Source organism: Agelaius tricolor, unplaced genomic scaffold, assembly GCF_023055355.1.
Source record: "Agelaius tricolor isolate 1412-34295 unplaced genomic scaffold, bAgeTri1.0.p SCAF_32, whole genome shotgun sequence".
Classification (NCBI taxonomy): Eukaryota; Metazoa; Chordata; class Aves; order Passeriformes; family Icteridae; genus Agelaius; species Agelaius tricolor.
The window spans coordinates 6,304,355-6,328,909 of NW_027269292.1; the positions used below are offsets into that span (position 1 = coordinate 6,304,355).

A 24,555-nucleotide genomic window follows, 5' to 3' on the forward strand; every position below is an offset into this window, starting at 1 on the left:
CAGGATTAACAATCCCTGCAGCTTAGCTGCCAGCCTGCCTCACCCGGAGCTTTTTATAGCTGCAGATCCGTGCGGGACACGTCAGCGGCCGCCACACACACAAGGACAATGAGCATCCACAGGGCCAAGGCACCCTCCAGGCTCCTGGAACCGCAGCCTGGCACCAGCAGCTCCCTGCCCCACATCCCAAGGGCTTGGCTGACCTGTGCTTCTCCTCCCAGCAGCAGCTTCACTTCCCCTGGAATTACACAGAAGTGGCTGCAGCTGCAGCCCCAGCTGATGAGGGATTTTGTCCTTCAGTGACTTTGCTACAGAGAACAACATGGGATGGATAAACGTTTATCCAAGCTTCCATTTGCCCATAAATTCCCTGTATGAAACCTCATTAGAGTGCCAGTCTGGAGCTGCACAAATGTTGTATTTCAAAAGCAGTTCCACAGGGTTCTGGGTCAGCTTCAGGAAAAGGGCTGAGATGAAGGAAAAGGGAAGTTTTAATGGCAAAGGTCTCTGTGTTGATTTTTGGTTAACAGCTTTAGGACATCAACACAGCTTGGCTCAAACTCTCAGAATGCAGCAGAGGGTCTGGTTTTGCATTTGTTGTGTTTAACATCAGCAAAAACCAATGATCCACAGCAGCACTTATTATTTACAGGATTGCATGGATAAAACCACACCTGCAACAATGCCAATCAACACGAGGTTATGCTCCTTTTGTGTTCCTTTTGTGGGAACACAAAAGGAGCATAACCTTCATCAGAGAATGAAATTCCTGAGAGTGCAGTGAACACCACACCATCACTGCATTGGAAATAGGAGGAAATTCTTCACTACCCAGGAGCTCCCTTGGCACCTTCCAGCTGAGGCGTTTAAACCCTTGCCCTGAGCAGTTTTACAAACACCTTTCCTGTCAAACACCCTGAGACAGCTCAGAGGATCTCCCATGCTCGTGCAGGTGTGGCCTGTGCAGACCCTGCCCTGCTCAGCCCCTCAGCCACGTTCCCATGGAGATGAGGAACAGGAAATTCCTGAGCAGATCACAGTATCCCAAAAAAACCTTTCTTAGCATATCTAACAAACAAAACCCACCAGAAAACCTCTCCTACAGACTTCACACACCCAAGCCAGAGCCTGGCCACAGGAACTCGCTCAGTTTGCTGCTGATGTGAAACAGAAAGGGTTTAAAGAATTGTGATTTATTACAAATATCCCCAAAGGGCAGTGAGTAACTCTTGGAGCTGTGGTGACAATTTCTGACCACCACCTGCAGTGTCTGTGGGCTTCTGCCTGTTCAAACCCTGCCCAGCAAATGCCCTGGAGTTTTTCCATTCTGGACCAGGCACAAACTTGAGAGGAGCAGCTGGAAGGGCCTCTGGGAATGGAGCCTCTGGGAATGGAGCCTCTGGGAATGGAGCCTCTGGGAATGGAGCCTCTGAGCTCTGGGGGCTCCACTCTCAGGTCCCTGGTGTTGGGTGAGCTCTGCTCTTGGAAAGCTCCTGCTCTCTGGAGCAGCCTTTTCTAACTTCCTGCCTAATTAACTTGGGCTGTCATTCCAGAACATCTTTCCCTGGTTTATCACTCCCTTCCTCTCACTCCAGCACTGTTTAGAGCTACTGCATTATTTACAGCAACTGCAATATTTGGAATGTGATTTGTGCAAAGGACAGTTTGCAGAGAGCTGTATTGCACTGTGTACCATCCCTGCTCTCTGAGGAAGCAAATATTTAATTCCCAGATCAGTAACCCCCTTAATCTGAGCAAACCTAGATATTGAGCTGGAAACTAAAACACAATAAGTAGAAGATAACAATATTTTCACCTTTCTAGCTCTCATTAATAAGCCTCTGTCCCCAGTGCCCAGTTCAAACCCTGCTGTTCAATATTGCAGGGTTGCTCTGGGTCAGGAGCAGCTTTGGGGCTGCCCAAGCCCAGGCAGGGGCAGGGGCAGCTTTTAGGAGCAGCTTTGGGGCTCCCCAAGCCCAGGCAGGGGCAGGAGGAGCTTTTAGGAGCAGCTTTGGGGCTCCCCAAGCCCAGGCAGGGGCAGGGGCAGCTTTTAGGAGCAGCTTTGGGGCTCCCCAAGCCCAGGCAGGGGCAGGGGCAGCTTTTAGGAGCAGCTTTGGGGCTCCCCAAGCCCAGGCAGGGGCAGGGGGCCCTCACTCACCAGCGCAGGGCGATCTTGATGGGGGTGGTGAGGCAGGAGGTGAACAGGTCTGCAGGCAGGTCTGGGATCATGGGCAGCAGCTCGTTGGCCTCACAGGCTGCCAGCTGGATGCAGTTCTTCATGGAGGGGGGCAGAGGCATCTGGGCAAGGGGGTGGTTGGGGTTGATGGCAGCCACCTGTGGAGAACAAGGCAATTCCCCAGAGGGGAGGCAGGGAGGGTCAGGAAACACCCCAGGGAGAGGGGCCAGTGCGGCAGCACCAGCACAGCTTTAATCACATCTCAGTAACAGCACTCAACTAAGTCCAGAGCCAGTCCAGAAATACCCCATAGGCCAAACCTCAGTCTGTAAAATGCCCTACAGACCAACATTCCCATTTTCCAAAAGCACAGGGATTCTCCTATTTAAGATTTTGACTAAGAATATGATCTTTGAGACTAATGATTCAGGGAGTGAAAACAATTTATCTTCACAGCACCTTTCTGAACCAGGTAAACAAAGTGAACTTCAGTCACCAAAGTTTCTTTCTAACATTTTGCATTTTTTTTCATTGGGGCAAGATATGGAATCAGGAGGTGAGAATCCCTCAGGCAGATTAAAGGAAGAGCAAACTCCTCTGATCTGCTTGCAGGGAAATGGGGAACAATTATCCTGATCACTCTGGCAGCCCCTCTGGAGCATGAGTTGCAGCTTTGCTTCACTCTTCATGAATTTGAACAATTGGATAATTTATAATTTTCCAAATGAATTCCCCTCCACGCTCTCGTGCCGCCGTGAGCACTCTGCTGTCTGTTAGCAGGGCTCTGCTCTCTATTCCCCACGAGCAGCAGCCTCAGTCAGGCACCAGGAGTTAATGAAATCTAAGGACAGAATGAAAAGCAGACACATAACCCTGCAAGTATTTTCATAACCAAATTAACTGGCAGTGTTAACCTGCGCTGCAGTACTAAAGCAGCTGTCCCATGGAGCCTCACATATTCCACAGGATGATAAATCCCAGAGAAGATGGAATGGAATGTTTGTTGGAATAAAGACTTTGTCACTTGTGCTCATCCTCCTCCCTTGGCTGGACTTGCAGAGGTTTTCCTGCACAAACTCCACCTGAGCAGTGGATCTGCCTCACAGAGAGGTCCCTGGGGCTGCTCCCCCCTCAGCAGCCTCCAAGTCCTCCTGGGGCTCGGCACCAGCCAAGGGCAAAAGGAGCTTGGTGAAGGCAGCAGGGCAAGGGAAGGTGAAGCCAGACCTGCTCAGCCTGCTGGGGAGCAGAATGAGAAACCAAACCCACAGTGCTGGAGAGAGCATTGGATCAACAAAGGACAAAACACCCCAAAAATATCCCAGTGGAGCCCCAGGCTGACAGGGACACCTGGGGAAGGATATTCAGACCCCCTTCTCTGACTCCTGCTACCAATTCTATTGATCCTGTCTGCCAGTTTCACGTTCTTCCCAAGCCACAGACGATGGGAACTTTCTCATTGTTACAAAATATGGAATTGTTTTATGGAAGAGAAGGAATAATGAAATGATTTGCATATCCCAGGCTGTCTTCTCCAGTACAATGGAATTTCCACCTGTCAAAGAGCGAGCCTCCACTAAAACATCTCCAAAATCTGGAATTCCAAAGGAAAGGACTGACAGGCAGGGACACCTAACATCTGTTTGGAGGTTGTATTTGTGACACTCAGTTGCCTGATTAATTAATATTCCTTCCTTGAAGTTCTGGAGTTTCTAATCCAGTGTCCTAGAAGTGTGAGAAGCAAATATTTACAAATGGGAGCTACAGGTAGCGGGGGGAGGCTGCACAGAACATTCCAACTTCTTCCCTTCCACTTTGCATTTCAGATTTGCTTCAATAAATTTATTACTAATTCCACTTGCAACCAAAGACAGCTTTTCATTGGGAACACATTCCACACTCTGCAGAACTGGAACCACCAGGACAATCCCTGTGTGGATCAGGTTTTTCTTCTTCCACATTTTTGCATTCACTTCAACAGCACAAAACCACAACTGCATCAAAATACAGCCCCAGATACCAGAGTTTTGCAACCAAAAAAATGATGTCTTTCTCACCTCAGCATTCATCTCAGCAGAAAAGACCATTAGGGCCCAAATTGATTCTATTAACATTAACATTTAATTAGTGCTTGTATTAAAAATCATTCCAAGTTTAATGGGATAGCAAACTGAACCAGAAAGATCAGAGTGGCAAAGTTATTTGCAAATTAATTTGCCTCCCAACACAGTTTTAAACACATTTTTCAGTGTACACAGCAAAGCAAGCTTGAACTTGGTTTGTGCTCAGTAAAGGGCAGCAGGCTGAGCTCTCACCTCCAGCTCCTGCTCTCTCTGTAGTGCAAACTGCTTGAAGGACTTGACAATGAGGCCGGCGTTGGAGCAGTCGTAGACGAAGATGGAAGGGCTCCCCATCCAGGTCTGCAGGTCGTAGATGGACAGGGGGATGTACTGGGTGTAGTTCTGCAGGAGCAGAGGAAAGCAAAGCACCACTGCAGTCAGCAGGGAAGGAACAGGGCCTGGACTGGGTGAGGTGATAAAACACACCCACAAAACCCAACTCTGAAAGCTCAAAATAAAACCCAGGCTGGACTTATTAATGAATACAAATCTCAGTCAGGATCTGCCAATAGTGAGGATGTGAGCCCAAGTCAACACAAACAACAAGCAGATTTTATTGTGGCATTATTTGAAACACCCAACTCTAAAAAAAAAAAAATCCCAAAACTTTGCCAAGAGTTTTCAGTATCAGATATTTAGAGCTCTGATATGTGCTAACAACTCCAAACAGCATTTAATAGTCCAATTTTATCCCAAATTTCTGCAACACCGATAAAGGATGCAAACCAGCTGTCTTTAATTTAACATCAAACATCTTAAACTGAAAACCCCATCAATAAATCAGGATGGCTAATTAAGCCCCTGCAGCCCATCAGCACTACCCTGCCTGAGCCTAACGAGATGCTTCATAATTTTATTACAGCTTTAGCTTCTGTGCAACTTTCCAAATGATCCATTAAAATTAAAACCAACAAAGCTGCCTTCAACAGAGTGAGGTGCCCACAGTTCCCTTTCTGGAAATAAGAAGGATCCTGTTCCTTGTCTTCCATCTTAACGAACGCCCCCAAATAACTGGAGGCAAGAGGATAAAAATCAGCCACTTAAAACCAGCTCTGAGGAGCCAATCCTGGACCAAGCGAGCTGAAAATATAAACCACAGATTCCTGCCTGCAAAGAGTCACCATCAAACATCCAGTGGCTGCCAGCAGGATCCTTTTCAGCTGCAGGCAGAGGAGAGTAACCTGGTGTTCCTCCAAGCCTAAGCTCAGCCCAAAATCCTCAGGAAAAGCTGTGATGTTCTTATTAACATCAGCAGGATGATGGATGGGATCATAACTCTCATTTAAATTCAAGAGACTTAAAATAGCTGTAATAAAACCAGTAAACTTTCTACAAAAATCAAATTTTCAAGGGCACGTATCAGCGTCGATAAAGACAGGAGGTATCATAAACCATGTGTTATGTAAGGCAGGGAGGGGTAAGGCATTTCCAAACCCAGTTTTGCCCATATATAACGGTTTGGGTTGGTTCATTAAAGTGAATAGGGAAATTTGTTGATAAAAGCTGAAGTTTTAGGGAGCTGGAGCTCTGCGAATCACTGCGGGGTGGGATGAGGCACGAACAGCCCGTCCTCAGCACAGCCTTTCTTAAGGTCACCCCTCATGTGAGGCACACTCCAAGCCCAGGAAGTTCCACATAAAAACCTGCTCTGACACATCCCATCAAGGACATTTTATGGGCAGGCATTGTTTTACCTTTACATTTCCAAGGCATCTTGCTCCAGCTGAGATTAGATTATAGCTCTGATTAATACTGTGGTATTTCCAAGCAGAAGAATTTTATGTTCCAACTCTACTGTGGGGGTCACATAAAACATCAAATTTGCTAATGATATGTAAATGAGGCCGTTTGAAGCAAGAAGGGGTGTTAAAGCAGAGTGGAAGGTGATGCTTTGGTGCTGCTGCCACGCTGGGCTGGACACACAGTTTGTTCCCTAGAGGAGAAGTCCCTGCTCCAGCACTGCTCCCACCATCCCTCTGTGCCCCTTCCCACAACCACAGCTCAACTGGAAACTGCTGGTGAACAGATTTCATTCCCAGTTGTTTGGTGAGCAATCAGAGATATTTAAAATGTGCAGAGAAGCTCCTCAAAGTGTCAGAATAAACGTGTCTGAAGTAGGGGCAGGTTGATTTTTCTCCTTTTGAAGCCACGTTGAGATTTGCTCAGGAGACAGCAACTAAACTAGAACATTACTCCTTACTGATACAACAACACCTGCAAAAACAAGAAATCTGGCCCATAAGAATCTGTGAAGAAAATATGTAAACACATCTAGAAAAACAAAATTTGATAGACATACACAATAGCCCTTACCAACCAATAAACTAAGTTTCACTGTATTGCTCACCAATGAAGTTTAACATGGTACCTTCTAAAATTTCCTATAAATTCATCACAGCTTTAGCTTCTGTGCAACTTTCCAAATGATCCATTAAAATTAAAACCAAGGAAGCTGCCTTCAACAGAGTGAAGTGCCCACAGCTCCCTTTCTGGAAATAAGAAGGATCTTGTTCCTTGTCTTCCATCTTAACAAACACCCCCAAATAACTCATATTTATAAACATAAACAATGCAAATACATGCTTTTCCTTCATGAAGAAACTGAGTCCTGTCTGCTTTTTACCACAAGTGAAGGTGCTGAGGCCCTGGCACAGATGCCCAGAGCAGCTGTGGCTGCCCTGCATCCCTGGCAGTGCCCAAGGCCAGGCTGGACATCAGGGCTTGGACACCGTGGGGCAGTGGGGGTGTCCCTGCCATGGCAGGGGTGGCACTGGACGGGCTTTAGGCTCCCCCCATGCCAGAGCAGTGTGAGTGCAGGGCTGGCACACCCACCTTGTTGAAGACCCAGATCTCCCCGTTGACGGTGGGCCGGGGCACGCCGTGCCCGTTGTAGTGGAACAGCACGCGCTCCTCCTTGGCGTTGCGGCGCAGGGACGTGCACAGCTTCTTCACCTCGTCCACCGTGGGGTCCAGGCTCTGCTTGTACCTGGCCTGGGACAGCAGGGACACGGTCACTGCTCACAGCCCGGGCTAACGGGGCCTGCAGTTGGAGCTGTTGTATTCCCGGGCTCTGCACTGCACTGGTTTGTAACTCTGAATTTCACATAAGGTGTCAGCAGTTCTCCTCACAGCTCAGTCACACAGAACAATCCTTCTCCAGCCCCTGAACCAAGGACACCGCTGCAGCTTCAGCCCCAAAAAGCCTAAACAACAAAAAGGCCCAAAAACTGCAAACAACAGGGAATTGAGGAGAGCAATCTGGGAGGATGGGACTGCAGAACCTGGAGCTGTAATGGGACAATTAATCCCAATATGGACATGGACCAAAACTTATAAAAGTGGGAAAACTCGTGACCCATCATCCATCTTGGGTGCAGCCCTGGCTGGGCTCTTGTGTTGCCCAAGGTGGATCCTTTGAGACCTGTCCATAAATCCTTACTTTATTCTTTAACTCTGTCCAGCCTCTGTTGCAGGTCCCCCCTCCAGGCATCAGCAGCAGTGTGGATAGGAGCTGGCTGCTTTGGGAAAGCAAAGACAGAACATTGGCAGTGGGGCTGGATGAACAGAGTGTGTCTGCTGCTGTGGGACCCACACACACCAACAGCACAGGCTGGAGGGAGCTCAGCACAGCCCCCAGCTCCCACCCAGCTCACTCACTTTTCAGTTATTAATAGTCAAAAAGCCTTAGGAAGGGGAAATCTGTTTCAGCATTAGCCACTCTCACAAGTAACCCCTGACCTAATCCTCCAATTCACACCCTCTACACCTCCAACTGAATAAATTCCCTCTCTTGAAGAGAGAAAATTGTATAGGTTGACACCATTCTTTAGACAAAAGGACACAAAAGGCCCAGGAATTTGACATTCACGCAGTTGGGTAAGAAGGGAGAAAAGTGATGGAGAGCCCTTGGAAACTGCCCTTTGCCTTGGGAAAAAACTGATGTATTCCCCCAGCTGTGCCTGTGGACACCCTGTTACTGCTCCCATGAGCACCAAACTCAGGGCACTTTGGAGGATGGAGGGAAAATCAAACTGGCAAAAACCCCAATGCTTCAAACCCCTCTTAGCTTGGCTGAGTTCAAGACAGCCAGGTAGGAGCTGGTTTGTCACGCTCAAAAGTGCATTTTTTTGAAGTAAGGCCAAATAATAACAGAAAGTCTTTCAACTGTCCTTTGAAAGACAAAAACCTGGCTCTTTCTATCTTCTTTCAGTCTCTGCAGAGACTGAAACCCCAGAATCACAATAAAAACCTTCAATCTGATGTGGTGAAATAAAGGCCCAAGTTTAAGAGCAGGACAAACACACCTCTCCAAGAGCTGCCATTGGGAGCCTGTTTACAAACCAAAGCTGCAGAAATTTGGGCTTTTTAGGTTTTTCTCTGCGACAGCCAAAGATGAGAAAATGTTAAAATGTCACAGGAAAAGAGGATGAAGGACTCAAATTGTTTATCAGAGAAGCCTGAAGAGGAGATACAGTGCTGCTCAATTAACAGCCAGAGTCTCCAGCCAGCAGGGGAGAGGGAACAATGAATGGCAGCATTTAATGATGGCAACACCCAAGAAAAGCAAGCAAAAGGAGGAAAAATATGAAGCAAGAAGCAGTGATGTGACACCCTCATCCTTTCTGGGAACCTCAGCACTCAGGAAAGCCCAGAGGCTGCATTAATCTTCCCACGGAGCCTCCACCTCCTCCTCTCTCCACGCAGAGCAGTGATGAAGACACTGATTTGCAAAAATGTGCCCCTTAAATCCCAGCCTGGCTGCTGGCAGCTCCAGCAGCCACCCAAAGCAGAGTGCTGGGGAATTTCAGCTTTTTTCCCTCAGGAGAACAGGCTCATTCCATCCCTCCTCACGTCCCTGGAGCATCAATATTAAACACAGCTCGCAGTTAATGGAGGTGGATTCAGACTCCAAAACTAAAGTCTGTAGATCTCAATTTCCACACTGCAAACAGATCATTTGGGCCTGGAGAAACACGAGGAGGAGGGAATGGAAAGGAGGGAGGGAGCTGTGAATAAGCACAGTCTGAGCCCTAGTGCCAGCTCAGGACTCAGGTGGGAGTTTTAGCTATGACAAGAACCAGGTATGTGAGTAACACACCAGCCCAGGTGCTGCCTTTTTTGTCTTTTTCTTTCTCCCATCGTTATTCCTCTTCCTTCCCTGTCAAGGTGCTGATTCCTTGCCCTCCAGCTCCCAGCAGGAGCTTTCCAGCACTAAGGAGGGCAAAAGGTAACAGAGCCCCCCCAGAGCCCAAGAGCTCTGTGGGGCTTCACCTCAGCAGCTCCTGGAGGTGCCACAGCCCAGACTTGGGGCTGATTCCCCCTGGTTTTATGAGCCATGGTCCTGAACCTGAGGCTGCCCTGCTGCCACCATCAGGTGCTGCTGACAGGTATTTCCTTATTTCCTGCAGCTTGGCAAGGAGCCTGTGCTCCCTGGTGCCATTACAGACAGGACACTGCACCTCCTCACCCTCACCCGGAGCAGCAGAGCTGTCCCAGCCTGGCCAGAGCACCCTGAAGGGGATGGCAGCTGCTCCTCTGGGGGAGTGTGGGCTCCTCATCACCTCCTGCCCCACTGGAGAGCTCCTGTCCAAGGCAATAACCTGGTGGCTTGATCAGGAGATTCTCATTATTCTGCTCACACAGGCGGTTAAAAGTTCTGCTTGTGTATTGCCACATTTCTGTGAAACACTCTCTGGTTCATCCAGCCTTGCCCCTGTTAACTTGTGACAGTTAGGATGCCAGTTTTTAAGACATTTCACCTCTCAGTGTTGGAACTTCAGGACTGATAAAACACTGTACTGACACATTTGCAGGAAATGGGAGGAGGTTCAATAGAAAGGAGTTCTGGCACCCAAACCAAGAAAAGAAACCAGTCTGGGGTAGCACCAAGTGGTTTTCCTGTGGACATTTCCCATGTGTAATGCTGAAATGGGAGGGGAGATGGTGCCACTCCGAAGCTACAGCATCAATCATCCCCTGACATCCCCCCAGAATGACCTCCCAAATTACTGCCTCTTTGTTTCACAAGGGATTTACTTCTTTCAAAGGGAAAATAAACCAGCCAGGTGTTACTGCCTAGCAGGGAGCAGCAGTGACCTCTCCAACACAGAGGGGAAAATCCCCTTCAGTGGATTCATCGACTCCTACCCCACTGGAATGCCAGGATGCACTGGCTGCTGAAATTCCCACAGTCCTCTGCATTTTGAGCTTCAATTACTGGCTCTGCTTTGGAAACCTCAACTAATGACAGGTTTGCCTGTAATTTTTAATGGGGCCAGGACACTGAGGAGGAGCCCCAGGCAGAGCCCCCTTTCCTGAGGAGCCAGGGCTGCAGCAGCTCCGTGGCTGTGCCAAAGGGCTTGGCTGTCACCTGAGCCAGCAGAACTGGCTCCTCAGCACCTCCCAAACCCAGCTCTGCTCACCCTGCCAGCTGCTGAGTCCAGGAAACAGCTCAGGATCAGGTCCTGGGAGGAGGGAGGGATGCAGAGTGCCAGAGGTGACAGAACAGGGGACTGAAGTTGCTGATGTTGCTCAAGTCTCAGTGGCAATGGAAAGTTCTGGCAGCCAGGCCAGGTTCCATCACCTCTGGCACTGCCCAGCCCAGCAGGCACTGCTGGAGCCCCACAGCTCTGCCAGCAGGGAGATGGACTTTTTCCCCTTAAGAAAACACGAGATAAACCTATTTTCTCATCAAAGCTGTAAAATTCAAGTTTCCTCTTTCATTCTCCTGCAGCCCAAGAGCTCAGTCTTTGTTGCAGAAGGACTCCACAAGGCTCAGACCACAGCCTGTGTGTGATCCCACGCCAAAACCCCGACCCTGGCCCAGCAGACACAAAGTGCATGAAAAATGTATGACAAATGTCTCTGCTGGCATCCAGAGCCTCTGCTCTTCACAAGCTCTAACATCATCCATCCTCTTCTCATTCAGCAGAACAAATCCTGAAGTCACTCCCCTTTTATCCCTAAGATACCTTACTGAATGTGTTCCAAATTTATCCATAGAAGAAACTACTCCAACATTCAGTATTTTATACTGAAACTGCCTTTTACACCTCCTTGCAGAAGAAGGATGCTCCTACCCAGAATCCATAATGAGATATAAAAGCTTTATTTGGCTGGAGATTGGTTTTTTTTAAACAGCTTCTGGGTGACAAAGAATCCCAAATGCAAGTGGCACACACAAGGCACTGCATGTGGTGAGTGAAAGAAATAAAGCAGAGGCAATTCAGCTGCAGTGTTTGAGGTTCCAATACCCCCCTTGAACTGCTGCTCTGGGTGGTCTCTAGGGTCCCCTCCAAGCCAATTCCACACCTGCAGGACATGGACAACCCCTGGCACTGGAAGGTTTCCTTTCAGTGGGTGGGATTTCCTGGAGGAACCAGTCCCACCCCGTTATCCCAGTGCAGAACCCATCACCTGCACATCCTGGGCTGTCAGCAAAGGTGGATCCAGACTCTGAGATGCAGCTTTCCCTCATCCTCAGCAATGCTTCTTCCTAATCCAGACCCCCAGGAGCAGCCCAGGCTGCAGCTGCCTCTTGGAGCAGATCTGCATCCCAGTTTCCAAAAGCAGAGAAGACATTGAACCTGTGACTCTGCCATGCACACAGCCAGCCTACTCCACATGATTTAATTAAAAGCAATCAAAGCAAGCTAATTATTCCAATAGAGGGGTTTTGGAACAGCGCCCAACTTGGAAAAACTCCACTACAAGAAGCCTCCCAAAGAAGTAAGAGACTAAAACCCAAGAGGAATGGCACCAGCAGCTTCCAGGGCAGGGGTGGGCAGGTTCCACACAGCTCTCCTGGCTGAGTTACAAACCCATCCCTGCTGCTCAGGGCTCCATCCTGGATCAGCATCCCTGCTCTTCCCTGGCAAATATCTCACTCTAAGGCAAAGATAAAACCACCCCAGACAGAGCTGCTTGAGGACCTGTTAAAGATGAACACTAAAAATCCTAGATTAAGTTTTCTTTTAAGTAAAGAGCATAAAATTGAATTAATTCATATTCCACTTTGCATGAGGCAGCTGCCAGTTTGATGCAACGTGTTCCTGAGAGTGTCTGGAACAAAGTGGGGCTCAGACACATAAAACAGGCACATATATGTCAAAAATTCACAGCCAGGATGAACATGTGGTGCACACAGCAAAGCAGCACCATTATACTTTACTTTTCAAATCTCCTGAACACATTGGAGCATCTAAGAAATGAACAGGAACATGACCAAAAAAAAAAAGAAAAAAAGGAAAACCCAAGACAGGACCAGACAATTTCAGCAAGCTGAGAAGCCCAGAGCTGGTGCAGCCACCCCCAGCCACTGTGGGTGACACAGTGAGACCCCCCCAGTTCCAACACCCCCATCCCATCTCCAGGGACCAAAATGTATAAACTGAGTTATCTCAAGTATTGAATTACTGAGCACCACCTGGAGATGGTAAAACCCCTCTGAAAGCTCCTGGGTACCAGGAAAGGGGAAAGCAGGAAGAATGACATCAGTTTCCAAAGGAATCCAGAGGAAATCCAGGCTGAGCTCTGTGCTAGGCACGTTGGTGGAATAATAATAAATAAACAGAGCCATGAACAAACACTTTGGGGAAGAGCCCATTCAGCATCTCTAATGAGAAGCCAGACTTTCCAAATCAAACTCTTATCTTGTAGAATCTCCTGAAGAAATCAAAGAGCACAGAGATGAGAGGAAGCCTCTTTTTGATATAAACCCATTTGGATTCCCAGAGGATATTTAACAAGATCTCAACACAGATTTGGAGGAAAGTCCATATATAAAGACTTGCTGATAAAACAGGCAGGTGGGGGAGAATCCCTAATTTTGTCCATGGAGGGAAGGCTCTGGGAAGCTCCAAGAGGATCTGTTTTGGAGGCTGACTCATGCAGCAAGCACAGCCCCAGCCATCCCTGGCAGGGAGAGGGCAGGGGCACTGCTCTGCAGGAGGATCTGCACTGCCACTCGTGCTGTGCTCACCCATTTCCCGTCTAACTCCATTACTACAGGCTTCTCCAGGGCTTGTCTCCATTGCTGCCAGGCTGGCCTGCTTCCAGGCCTGCTCAGGGGGAAGCTGTTCTAGTGAAAAACTACAGGCTTCACTCCCAAACAAAAATACTGTGTTCTTTGGTTCATCCAAAACGGTGATTAACAACCCAGCCCTGCAACTCCCCCTGATTTCACTTCAGTACTGACTGAACCACAGCTCCTTCCTTGCATCAAAGCAAGATCTGGGATCCTGCATTTACACTGCCTTTGGAGACACAGCAGAGGACAGACAAATTCACAGCTGCACATGAACACCTTTGGGTTTGCACAGTTCCACAATAAACATCCCAGGGCAGGAACCCAGGGCAGGCTGCAGAGCCCAGGGAGCAGACACACCCCGAGCCTCTTGTGTGATAAGCTCAGAGATAACTCAGCCCTGCAGCTCATCCCCACTGCCCATCAATCACAAACCCAATCACCTCAAGCCCACGCTGATATGGCCACAATAACTCTTGGGTTGGACACATCATGCAAATGCAAATTATTCTGAACCATATCCACTGACTCCAAGCTTAATTTTATATTAAAAAAAAAAAAAAACACCTCCTTTAAGGTGTTTTAATTTTAGGCTGTGGGCACATAAAATTACCCTGATGCAAATTCATGAGGATTAGGCCAAGATAATAAAAACTGCATATTTAAGTACAAGGGAGTGTGCTGGAAATCCCAAATTGACGTTACAGGCAGCAGCTTAACCTGGTTAACACAGGCCAGGAGAAAACATTACTGATAAAACTATTAGTCATTGCTAACTTGAAAAATATTCATTACAGCGAAGACAAACTAGAACTTGGAGATGCTTTAATTTAAATACTGAACTAAGGCAAAGGGAGACTCCTGCCAGTCTGAGGCAAGTCCCCTGCAGATATCTGGGTGCATTTCAAGCCCCTGTGCATCTCCCCCGTGCTGATTCCCCCTGGAGCAGCCCGAGGCAGCTGGAGCCAGGACAGGAAGGTGGCAGGAGCCAGCTCTGAGCCTGGCACATCCCCTCCTGTGCCTGCAGCCAGCAGTGGGGACTTTACATTCCCTCTGCAGTCTCTGACCTTGCTTTCAAGTCCAATGTGAAATGAATTCCAAAGTACCTAATCCTCACTGTGCAGGCTCAGGATCCAATAACACTTCCAAAAAAAACGCCTCGGAGCAGTTTGTTCATGAGAACTGATGTTGACAGGGAAGACAAAAATCAGGACAACCAACCTTGAGTTGCTGCTACAATACATCCACAAGACAGGTGTGCTCCTCAGCAGTTACAAGCTGCTTCACACTGCAGGTTTGTGCCAAAGTTCACAGAAATTCCACCCACCAGCCTCCTGTGTTTGGTACAAATCCTTCCCTCTCTGCTCAAATAACCATTCTGAGAGGGCTGTGTAAATAATTGCTTGCCTTTAAACAGAGGAGATGGTAAAAGAACTCAAATCTGCTTCTCATGTGGCAGATCTGCACCCTCAGCCTGGTGACAGCTCGATGGGTCACATCACAGGGTGCCCTAACAGGATTTGAAGTACACCCCAGGTGACATCTTTCAAACCTGGTTAGTCAAACAACCTAACTCCTAAGCATCAGTGTCAGCTCCATTCCTTCTCTGGAACCTCAGTTTCATGAGCTCTTTAAAGGCTCTGCACCTTCCTGTCTGTTAAACAGAAACCTGGACCTTACTGGGGGCCCAGTTCAGGCTGCAGGAGTACAGACTGGTAACCAGCTTGGTTCTGAACCAGTACAAACTGGTGAATTCTCAGACTGGCTGTCTTTACACCCTGGCCTGAGTGCATCGTGCTCCAGGGAGGAGCTGCAAGGCTGGGGCCCTGCAGGGCAAGAACTTCATCTTCTCAATACTAAATAATTGTTTAGTAATTTCAGCGCTCCTCTGATTGCAAAGTAATTGCCTAATGAAGCAATTTTCTGATTAAAAACACCTTAATGAGTCAGGAGAAGGAAAGCCAATCATTCCGAGGCTTATGCCTTGTTAATCTCCACAGGAAAGGAGTTCAAACCAAAGCACTCAGGATTTCCTCATTCTGCCTTAGAGAGGAGCAGGAATATGAATAAAAATGTGAATAGTTTCCTCTTTAATCTCTGAGTTCTGCACAGAACTGGTGGTGTCTGTTAGCAGGAAGCTCCCAGTGCTGTGCCAGTCTCCAGCCCTGCATCCCTGCCAGTGGATCCAGGTGCATTTACTGGGCACAGAGCACCAGGGTGCAAGGGCCAAGGGATCTGCAGGAGGCTCCTGTCCCCCATCCCTGGGATCCTGCACTGCCCCCTCAACACAAAGCTAAGGTGCTTTTAAATAGGTCACCCAGAGCTGGGTGGTAATTACAGAAACACGTTAATCAGCTTTGCCAGCCAGAGCTGCTTTTCCCTCCAAGAGCATTTTCCTGTCAGCTCTTTCTTCCCATCTTTGACAAGCTGACATCAATGGTCACAGCAAAGCACCCTCAAAAGCACAAACCTTCCTCCCTGCCAATTCTGGCCCCATTTTGATGGCAGAGCACAAACCAAAACAGACATGAAGAATAAAACGTGGGAAATGAAGTTATTGCCAGAAGTGTGCACAGGAAGGCAAGGGCTTGGAGCAGGAGTTCAGCTGCTGTGTGATTTCCCTCCTTCCAGCACATCCTGCCCACAGCACTCCAGCCCTGCAGCAGGTGCAGAGACCCACAGGATTTCAGATTTTCCCCCTGAAGTGACTTTGCAAGTTTGCTGACTTAGCTCCAGAGTGCCAGCCCTTGCTGCCTGCAGTGCATGGCCAGCTCAGCTCCCAGCACAGCCTAATGCCACTGCCTGCTCTCTGCAGCCTCTGAACACACTTCCCCACAGCACTCCCTGCCCCCAACTAGGTTTTTTCCCTTTTTGTGACTCATTTTTCCAGGAGAATCTCTAAAAATTCAGTATTAAGTACACCACTGCTGCAATTTCACAGTTTCCACTTTCAGTGGTGTGTTAAAGATTTATCAGGTTTTTGGGGTTTTTTTTCTCACTATCAAAAGCATTCAAACATGAGCTGTACCCAGAGCTGCAGCAGGGAGCTCCTCCCTGGCACAGCCAATTCCCAAATCCTCAGTTATCCCTGCTCCAGGGGCCCTTCCAGGTACAGCTGCTCCCAGAGCAGGCAGGAGGAGCCTCAGGTGAGCTCTCCCCAGCTGCCAGGTGAGCTCCAGCTCTCCCCAGCCAGGCCTTGCTGAGGCAGGATAGGGATGCAGAGCACCTGGAGAGCCACCAAGGAGAAAACTCCAGCCACTGACTCATCCCTCCTCATTTCCCCACATTCCCAAGGCATTCAAGAGTGGGTTCATCACCTGGAACCTGTGCTTTCCTGGCCCAGTGCTTCCAGAGGCAGCCCCTGGCTGACAGTGACACTCTGACCACGACAGGTTTTCAGACAGAAGGAGAGCAGCAATAATTGGCTTTCACAATTAGACTTGTTGACTCCACTTCTGTGGCACTTCTTTTTTTTTCCTCCCCCCTCTGAAAAAAAGCCCTGCTGGCTTGTGCTGAAGACAGTTGATCTTTAACAAGACAGCAAAGGATTGATACAGCAGAATTTTGCAGAGCCTGAAATAGCTGCCAAATTCAAGAGGCTGTTGGGAAATGAAAACCAACAAACATAGTCCTCTAAGGAAAACCTGGTTTTGTTAAACAAGGTCACACTGTCTTTTTGGTTTTTTCCTTCCTATTCATTTTCTTCTTGCATGTTCCTACATCTGCAGATATCTCCTACTGGAAACCAAGTACCAGGTTTTCCATGTTCCCCTTTGGAATTCTACAGTATTTCTTCTGCAAGAGCAATTAGTATTTGCTGTTGTTTTAAAAGAAAAACCCTACAGAAATAAAGGAAAAGTATGACTCACTGAGAGACCAATAATTAGGTCATGTGTTCAATTAGTTTTCATGCTTAAGTAGTTACTCTTTAGGAAATGCTCCCCCTTTGATGTGCAGCAGCAACTTCCCAATTAATTAGGCAGAAAAAAGCAATGAAGGAATGAAACCTCAGACACCGAATCAAAGCCCAGAGATCTCTAATGAGGGGAACAACAGCATCAACAACAGACAACATGCACTAAAAGGTAGAGCCTTTCAATGATTCACTTCAAGTATCTTGGCTGTACTTCCTTTGAAATGAAGAGAAAACTGTTGGGAAGCAGACTAGAAGAGAGGGAGAAGCAGCCTGTTTGATCAGAAAATCACTGTTTCCTTGAAGGCCTGCCACAAAAGAGATAATTTATCCATATTGTGGGAGCTGTGCCCTCAGAGACCATCACTCACTGGTGCAGACAGGAGGCAGCACACAACAGGTGAGATTGGATCAGAGAGAAGTGGGAAAGCCCTTTCTTCACAAGGTGCCCAAGGAACAGCAGAACTGCCCTGTTCCAGCTGCAGGCATTCCCAAACACCAGCGCTTGCTTTCAACCACCCTTCCCAAAGGCTTCCTAAAAGTTTATTTAATCTTGTCTTCTAGATTTCCCCAGCCCTTTCCCCATGCAGGATTTCCATCCCCCCTCATGGCTCAGAGATCTGCCTCACCCCAGGGATGCCCATTCAGGTATAATCCATTCAGCTCTAATGAAATCAGCTCCTTCCAGGACAGAATTAACACAGCCCCAACGACTCTCTTAGAGAAAAAGGAGGAAATTGAGAGAAGAAAAAGGGAGGCAAAACTGTAGCACTTGAATTAAAAAATCAATCCTGTAATTGACTTTGTTTCATGCAGACAAGTGGGTGTAAGGGGGATGTGGTGGTTCAGTCCCTTGGCCTTGCTGGTGTGGGTTGGTGCAGAGGGAGTGCTGATGGCAAATCACTGCTTTGGGGGCAATCTTACAGAGCTACAGACCCCTCACACTCCATTCAGCTGCTTCTCAGAGGATGTAAAACACCCTCATTCCACAGAAAAAAAATGCCCTTTAGCTGGAAGGTCTCTGTACAAAAGATCCCAGTGCAACAGCTCAGCTGGAGCCATGCAGGAGCTGAGTGTCTGCATCCTCTCACCTCTCCTAGGAATGGTTATGAACTGCAGATTCTGGCCTTGCTGGCAGCACTGGGAAAGCTCATCAGAGAATAAAGGAGAGGACTGCAAAAAGCAGCTGGTGCAGGAGTGCCACTGGGACCTGTGCATCAGTGAAATCCCAGCAGAAGCAGCAAAATGATGGAGTGAAGGAGGAAAAACTCCTGTGAGTATTCTGGTCAGTTTGGAGTTAAAGGGAGAACCTGGCCAAAAGCCAGACCTAACAAAGAGAGAAAAAAAAATCTATAATTTCATGCAAATTTAATAAGCATATGGTCCAGACTAGTTCATAGCAGGTCCTGAATTATGTAAACTGTGCCTCATCCAAGCCCAGCCTTTGGCTGCACTGCACACCCACAGGGATGGAGGCACAGGGCCCTGGCTGGGCTGGCCAGGAGATGGCCAGCAGGAGAACTGGGGAACCAAGCCAGGCAGCAGATCCATCCCTGGGCTCATCCCTCAGCTCTGAGCAGGGCTCAGGGCACACAGGGTGCTTCACACACAGCCTGGAGGCTGCAGGGATCTCAGTGAACACCCTGATGCTCCCCAGCCAGCCCTGCAGGGCTGCAGCCCAGGGCCCAGCCCCACTGCCAGACTGGGCCTGCAGAGCAGTAACTGCTGCTCAGGAAAATCCCCACCAGCTCCTGCATCCCAGAAACCACCCCAGTGCAGCAGCACTGGCAGCTCACAGCCCTGTTTGCAAAGGCTCTCGACTCCTCAACCAAGGCAAGGCCCTGCTTTGCAGTGGCACAAGGTGCAGTGCTGCCAAGAAATCTGAATTTACACCCCAACAACAGGGAAATATTTGCTGCTCCCTGCCAGCACAGCAAAGCTGTGCCCTGGCTGGGCACCTGCTACAGGGCTGCACCTCACACAAGCAGGGATACTGAAGGGGGTCAGCAACTGAGAAATCCAATTTCAACATGATTACCTAAATATTTTAAATACCCCTGCCTAACACAGGGGTTCTGCAGGGACTCTGAATGGGGCCAGCACCAGATAAATCCCATTTCAACATGATCAATTCCTTACCTAAATATTTTAAATATAGGGCTACACCTCAGACAGGCAGGGTTCTGCAGGGGTACTGAATGGGGCCAGCAGCTGAAAAATCTGATTTCAACATGATCAATTCCTTATTTAAATATTTTAAATACAGGGCTACACCTCCCATAGGCAGGGGCACTGAAGGGGGTCAGCAGCAGATAAATCCCATTCCAACATGATCAATTCCTTATTTAAATATTTTAAATACAGGGCTGCACCTCACACAGGCAGGGTTCTGCAGGGGTACTGAATGGGGTCAGCAGTAGAGAAATCCCATTCCACCATGATCAATTCCTTACCTGAATATTTCAAATACAGAGCATGTGAGCAGCATCCCACAGAAACTCCAGTTGTTTTATTCTGGGCAGTCCTGTCTCCTTTCGTGGTGCTGCCAGCCCCAGCCCCAGCCCCAGCCCCAGCCCCTGCAGCCATTCCCTCCATTCCCTCCCCAGTGCCTGCAGGTCCCAGGGAAGGTTTCCTTTCCCCTCTCTCAGGCATTACCGGCTCCTGTGCTCCTCACTTTCACTCCTTCCTCTCCTTCCATTCTCAGCTGCTTAAGCAGCCCCTTTGATCCCTGTAATTGAGCCTCTTTCCAGATTACCCTCAGCTTTAACCCCTTCCCTGCCCAGTAACACTTAAGCCCCAAGCCCAAGGGGGTGTTAGGGTAGAGCTGTCTCGGTTTTCCTTCCACTTTTTCACCAGCATCTCAATTATATCTGCACTGAATTGCAAGAACTCTGTACTTGTTCAGGGAAGTCTTTATCAAGACAGATCGAGCCCACAGCTCTGTCATCTCCTACCCTCTCCCCCAGTACAATCTTCATTTGAGAACTGCATGAAATGACTGAATATTGCTTAACTGCAGGATTTTGCAGAGGAAACAACAGCTGAAGTGGTTTCTACTCCCGCAGCACACAAATTTATGTAGCTACACAACAATAAAGCAAAGTCTTAAATTTAATCAGAACAAATACTTCAAGCAATGGCAAGCTAATAAATTATTTAGAAAAGGGCTCAATAAGACCTGGAAGGAAATATCCATCAGCTGTGCAGCCTGGGAGCTTCCAGAAACAAGGAATTTTCATGTTTTACCCCTTGTACAGTTTTCTTCCAGAAAAGCTGTTTGCACTGAGCAAAAAGGGAGGTGTTTGAACAGAAGGACTGGCTGGCAGCAGTGCCACAGGACTGGTCACACCGTGGCCACCACTGCCACCATCCATGGCAGCAATTAGCACCCCCTGTGCATTCCCAACAAGGTGCTGATGGCAGCAGCCCCAGCCCGGGGATAGCAGCTGTTTCAGGAGATTGTTATCATTTGCTCTTTCCTCCAGACTGCCCGGTTTTCCCCAAATTGTCTTCCTTCCATCCACTCCTCAACCATTCCAAGCCCCCAAGAAACAGACCAAAGTGGATGTATTAGTATTTATATGAAAGCTCTAGGAAATTCAATAATGCTGCTATTGTTTTATTGCAGATGGCACACCAACTTCTCTTTATTACTGCAGAAAGCTCCAGAGCCCTGTGGAGTGCAATAAAGCAGGACGTGTTTGGCTTTGCAATGTGTCAGGGCTGTGCTTTCCTGCAGGAACCAGGGAACCAGCCCAGCTCTGGGACTGCCTCCACCAGGCCCACGCAGGGAGCCTGCTGCTCCTGAGCTGGCCCTCCTCCCCAGCCAGAACACAGAAAACATGGGCTGTTTTCACCTTTGCTCCAAGATGCTTTTTCTCCTGTTTGATTCCAGGCACTTTTTGAATTTTCTGCTAAATTCTCGGGCTGTTGAGATTTGAAAATTGCCAATGTGCCACGAGGTAAAACACAAAAAGGAAATTCTCTTGTCTCAACTGCACACCGATATCTGCCATAAAAGCTCCAAGACAGAAATACCCTTGGAAAGCCTTGAGAAGAAAGGCCCAGGCTGGGTGGAGGAGAGGCCCCAGGCCTGGGCAGAGGGAGCCCCAGGAGCAGCCCACACTCACCCTGGGCTGCCAGTTCTCATACTGCTTCTGCAGGTTGGCCCCGATGGTCTCCAGAGCTTTCTGAGGCCCCATGGACAGAGGATCTGGGAACAGAACACACAGCAGCAGCTTCAGCCCAGTGCATCTCTCAGGGATGTTTTCATGCAGGCTCCTTTCATCATCAAACTCACTAACACCTTGTTCCTCCTGGAATTTACTCCCAAAAATTATCCCCAAATCCCTCAGTCCAACAAAAATCCAGCTCCATTACAGACTGTCAAATGTGGAAGATTTCTCTCACTGAGGTGCTGAACACAATTTTGTTTTGAAAGACAGGAGAGGCACTGCATTTGTTTCTTTTAATAATGAAATAAGGTTTCTATTGTAAATAATGACAAGAACTCAAATTGGTTAAATATTTGATGACAAACATTTTCTGTTGATGAATGCAAAATCCTGCTTCATTTACTTCCTCTGCTTCCTTTGCAGAGATTGTGTGCCATTTGTAATATTTAAGAAGTTAATTTTATTGCTAGATAATTACCACAATCCATACATAGCAATACAATTCCAGGCCACGTGCTTTATTCAAACACCAAGGACATATAATTAAACAATTAACAAGTTTTCTTTAAAAAAAAAAAAAAAACAACCTACAAGCTAATATTTTCCTATTTAATATCAATTATTTTAAAAGCATCAAACCAGATCAGTGAAAGCTTTTTTTTCCCAGTTTTTGCAAATATACTTTTGTTAGAAACAAAATGTAATAGAGCAGGATGAAAGCAGGATTTTGTGCTATTTTTCTTTACTGAATAAAAGCTGCACGTGGAAGGTGCAGCAGGAGCTGCACGTGGCTCTGCTCAGAGGCCATTTGTCACCAGGGGTGACCCCAGCTCAGGTGTGAACAGCAGCAACTGCACCCCAGAGAGTTCCCCAGCCCCTGCACATGTGGCACAGACACTTCTGCACCCCCTCTCCCTGCTCCTCACACTGATGGCACAAAACCATCAGATATTTCCCCAATTACCTTTTTCAGAAATTTCAAGTTGGCTGGAAGTGGAAGGAGCACTTGTGTACATAAACAAACTGAAAATTTAATTACAAAACTGCATTCAAAATTCTCTTTGCTAATGATAGGCACTAATGACTTTATTTAAATGCCTCTGCAATGCTCCTCTGCTCGTGTATCAATGAGACATCAGGGCTGTGCTCTGCTCTCAGGCACCTGCTTGTGCCTGCTCAGGGCTTCCATCAGCATTTCAGGTTAAAAACCTGAGGTGCTGTGATTCACAAAGCAGGTAAGAAAGGGTAGAAAACCTGCTGGAAGTTTTTAAAGAGATTCTGTTTGTGCAGTGATCACTTTGCCCCTGGGGCTGCCAGAGCCCTGAGCTGAGGATTGCAGGGACGTGCTGGAGGCTGAGCATTCCCAACTCCTAGACAAAAACCAAACCTGAGAAAGCTTTTGTACCCAAGATACTTCCTTCAAATATTACTTCAGAATTGTCTCATCTTGATAATTAGACTTTTTTTCTCCAAAACCAAGGGAACTTTTAATCACAGAAAAACCCTAGGAATTGAGTGCAATGCTGCATGAAAGTAGCAAACCCAGGTGTTGAACTGCTGGCAAAACATCCTTGGGAACAATTCCAGGTCTTCTGAATGATTCCAATTAAAACAGGCCCAGAGCAGCCACCTCAGAACACAGCAAGGTGTTTCACAGACCTCACTGCTCTGCTGGCCCACGCAGGGAAGGGGGATTGAAAGCTCTGCAGGTCCCAGCACTCTGAAGGTGCCTCTGCTCAGAGATTCCCTTCAGGTATTTATAAATCTAAAACAATTACAAGAAAGCAAAGCAGCTCATTAACAGCTGCTTTTCTCCATGGTATCTCATTTCAGAACACAGCAGGAGAGATGACCCGTGGCAGCAGGTGGAGCTGGACTCTTCATTAACCCAGAGGAAAATCACATCCCGCATTTCCTTCTGCTCAGCCCCGTCTCAAGCCCTGGGAATGCACAATTTTGGGATGGATTCTGGGTCTGTGAGAGCAGGGGAGCCTGGGGCTCTGGGCACTCACCAATCCAGCACTCCAGGCGGGCACAGGGAGTTGTTTTCACCACGTCTGGGGGGTCCACGCCGACATTGAGGCACAAAACTAAGGCAACACTTACAGTCTTCATCTGCAAAGACAAGAGCACAGCCTTAGAGCAGAACAGCACCGCCCTGGGCTCCAAACTTCACCCTCCCAGACCTTCTGCAGGGCTTTAACCAACCCCTCCTACCTGCTCTTGCACATGGACTATTTAAAGCAAGGCCTGACCGGTGACATTTTTCATATTTTTTATTAGAACAGTACTTAGACTCCATGTTACTATTTTTGTTATTATTTCCAAAGCCCATTCTTCTCTTTCTGAGCATGGAAATGGATCCCAGTGAACTTCTGCTACTCATCTTAAATTAGCCATTGTCCAACTGAACCACATTATTAAAACATGAGGCAATGCTATTCAGGGCCCCTGACCAATATTATAATGCAGTGTGTGATCTCTAATATTGAAACTAAAGGAATTACAATGGAAAAAGCCCAAGTGACAAACAAAACTGTGAAAAAAATTAAACAAACACACACCAAAACAAAGATATTTAGTGCATTTTTTATTTTGTTTTCTTCACGTGTTGGGTTTTCTTGGAGAGCCCTGTAAGGAGGAATCCTGGCTCCAGCTGCTGCTCCACATGGGCTTAACCCACCCAGGCACCCCAAATGTACCCAACCCAAACCCACCCAGCCCCACCTGGGACCCAAAACCTGCATTAAATCAATGACAAACCACCTTGGCCAGCTAAAAATACTGCCTGGAAATTATCACTTCACATCTTTATGGGTTTTTCCTGGACTCCCTCATGCCAACACCTAAACCAGAGGAGGAAAACAGAAGCAGTGATGAGGCTCTCAGTGATTCCAGGCATTCAGGGCTTGCCTGCAGCAAGGCCACCCACATCCCCACCTCCCCAGGGTGCTCCGTGCAATCCACAACAGCAGGGGGAAAAAAATCCCAAATTTCACACTTAGGGAAAACCCTAGAGCCACATAAATGTGTAATTTATCCAGAAACTGGAGCAGCCAGACACCATTCACAGGCTCCACACCAGGACAGAAATCCTGCAGCATTTCCTCACTCCCATGGCCGTGATGGGAACGTGGAATAAAAAATCA

The 24,555-nt window shown here is 47.8% G+C and overlaps 1 protein-coding gene across 2 annotated transcripts in view; it reads right to left on the minus strand.

Moving 5' to 3' along the window:
- The window catches only part of RPTOR (regulatory associated protein of MTOR complex 1), a 108,928-nt gene that overhangs the window by 73,656 nt on the left and 10,717 nt on the right, over positions 1-24,555 (minus strand). For both annotated transcript variants that reach the window (XM_071451539.1, XM_071451538.1), the window contains exons 2-6: positions 23,419-23,521; positions 21,362-21,444; positions 7,126-7,284; positions 4,489-4,635; positions 2,159-2,334 (exon numbers count right to left, since the gene is read on the minus strand). In XM_071451539.1, the coding sequence (XP_071307640.1) occupies positions 2,159-2,334; positions 4,489-4,635; positions 7,126-7,284; positions 21,362-21,444; positions 23,419-23,521 (668 nt within the window). The remainder of the gene's footprint in view (positions 1-2,158; positions 2,335-4,488; positions 4,636-7,125; positions 7,285-21,361; positions 21,445-23,418; positions 23,522-24,555) is intronic.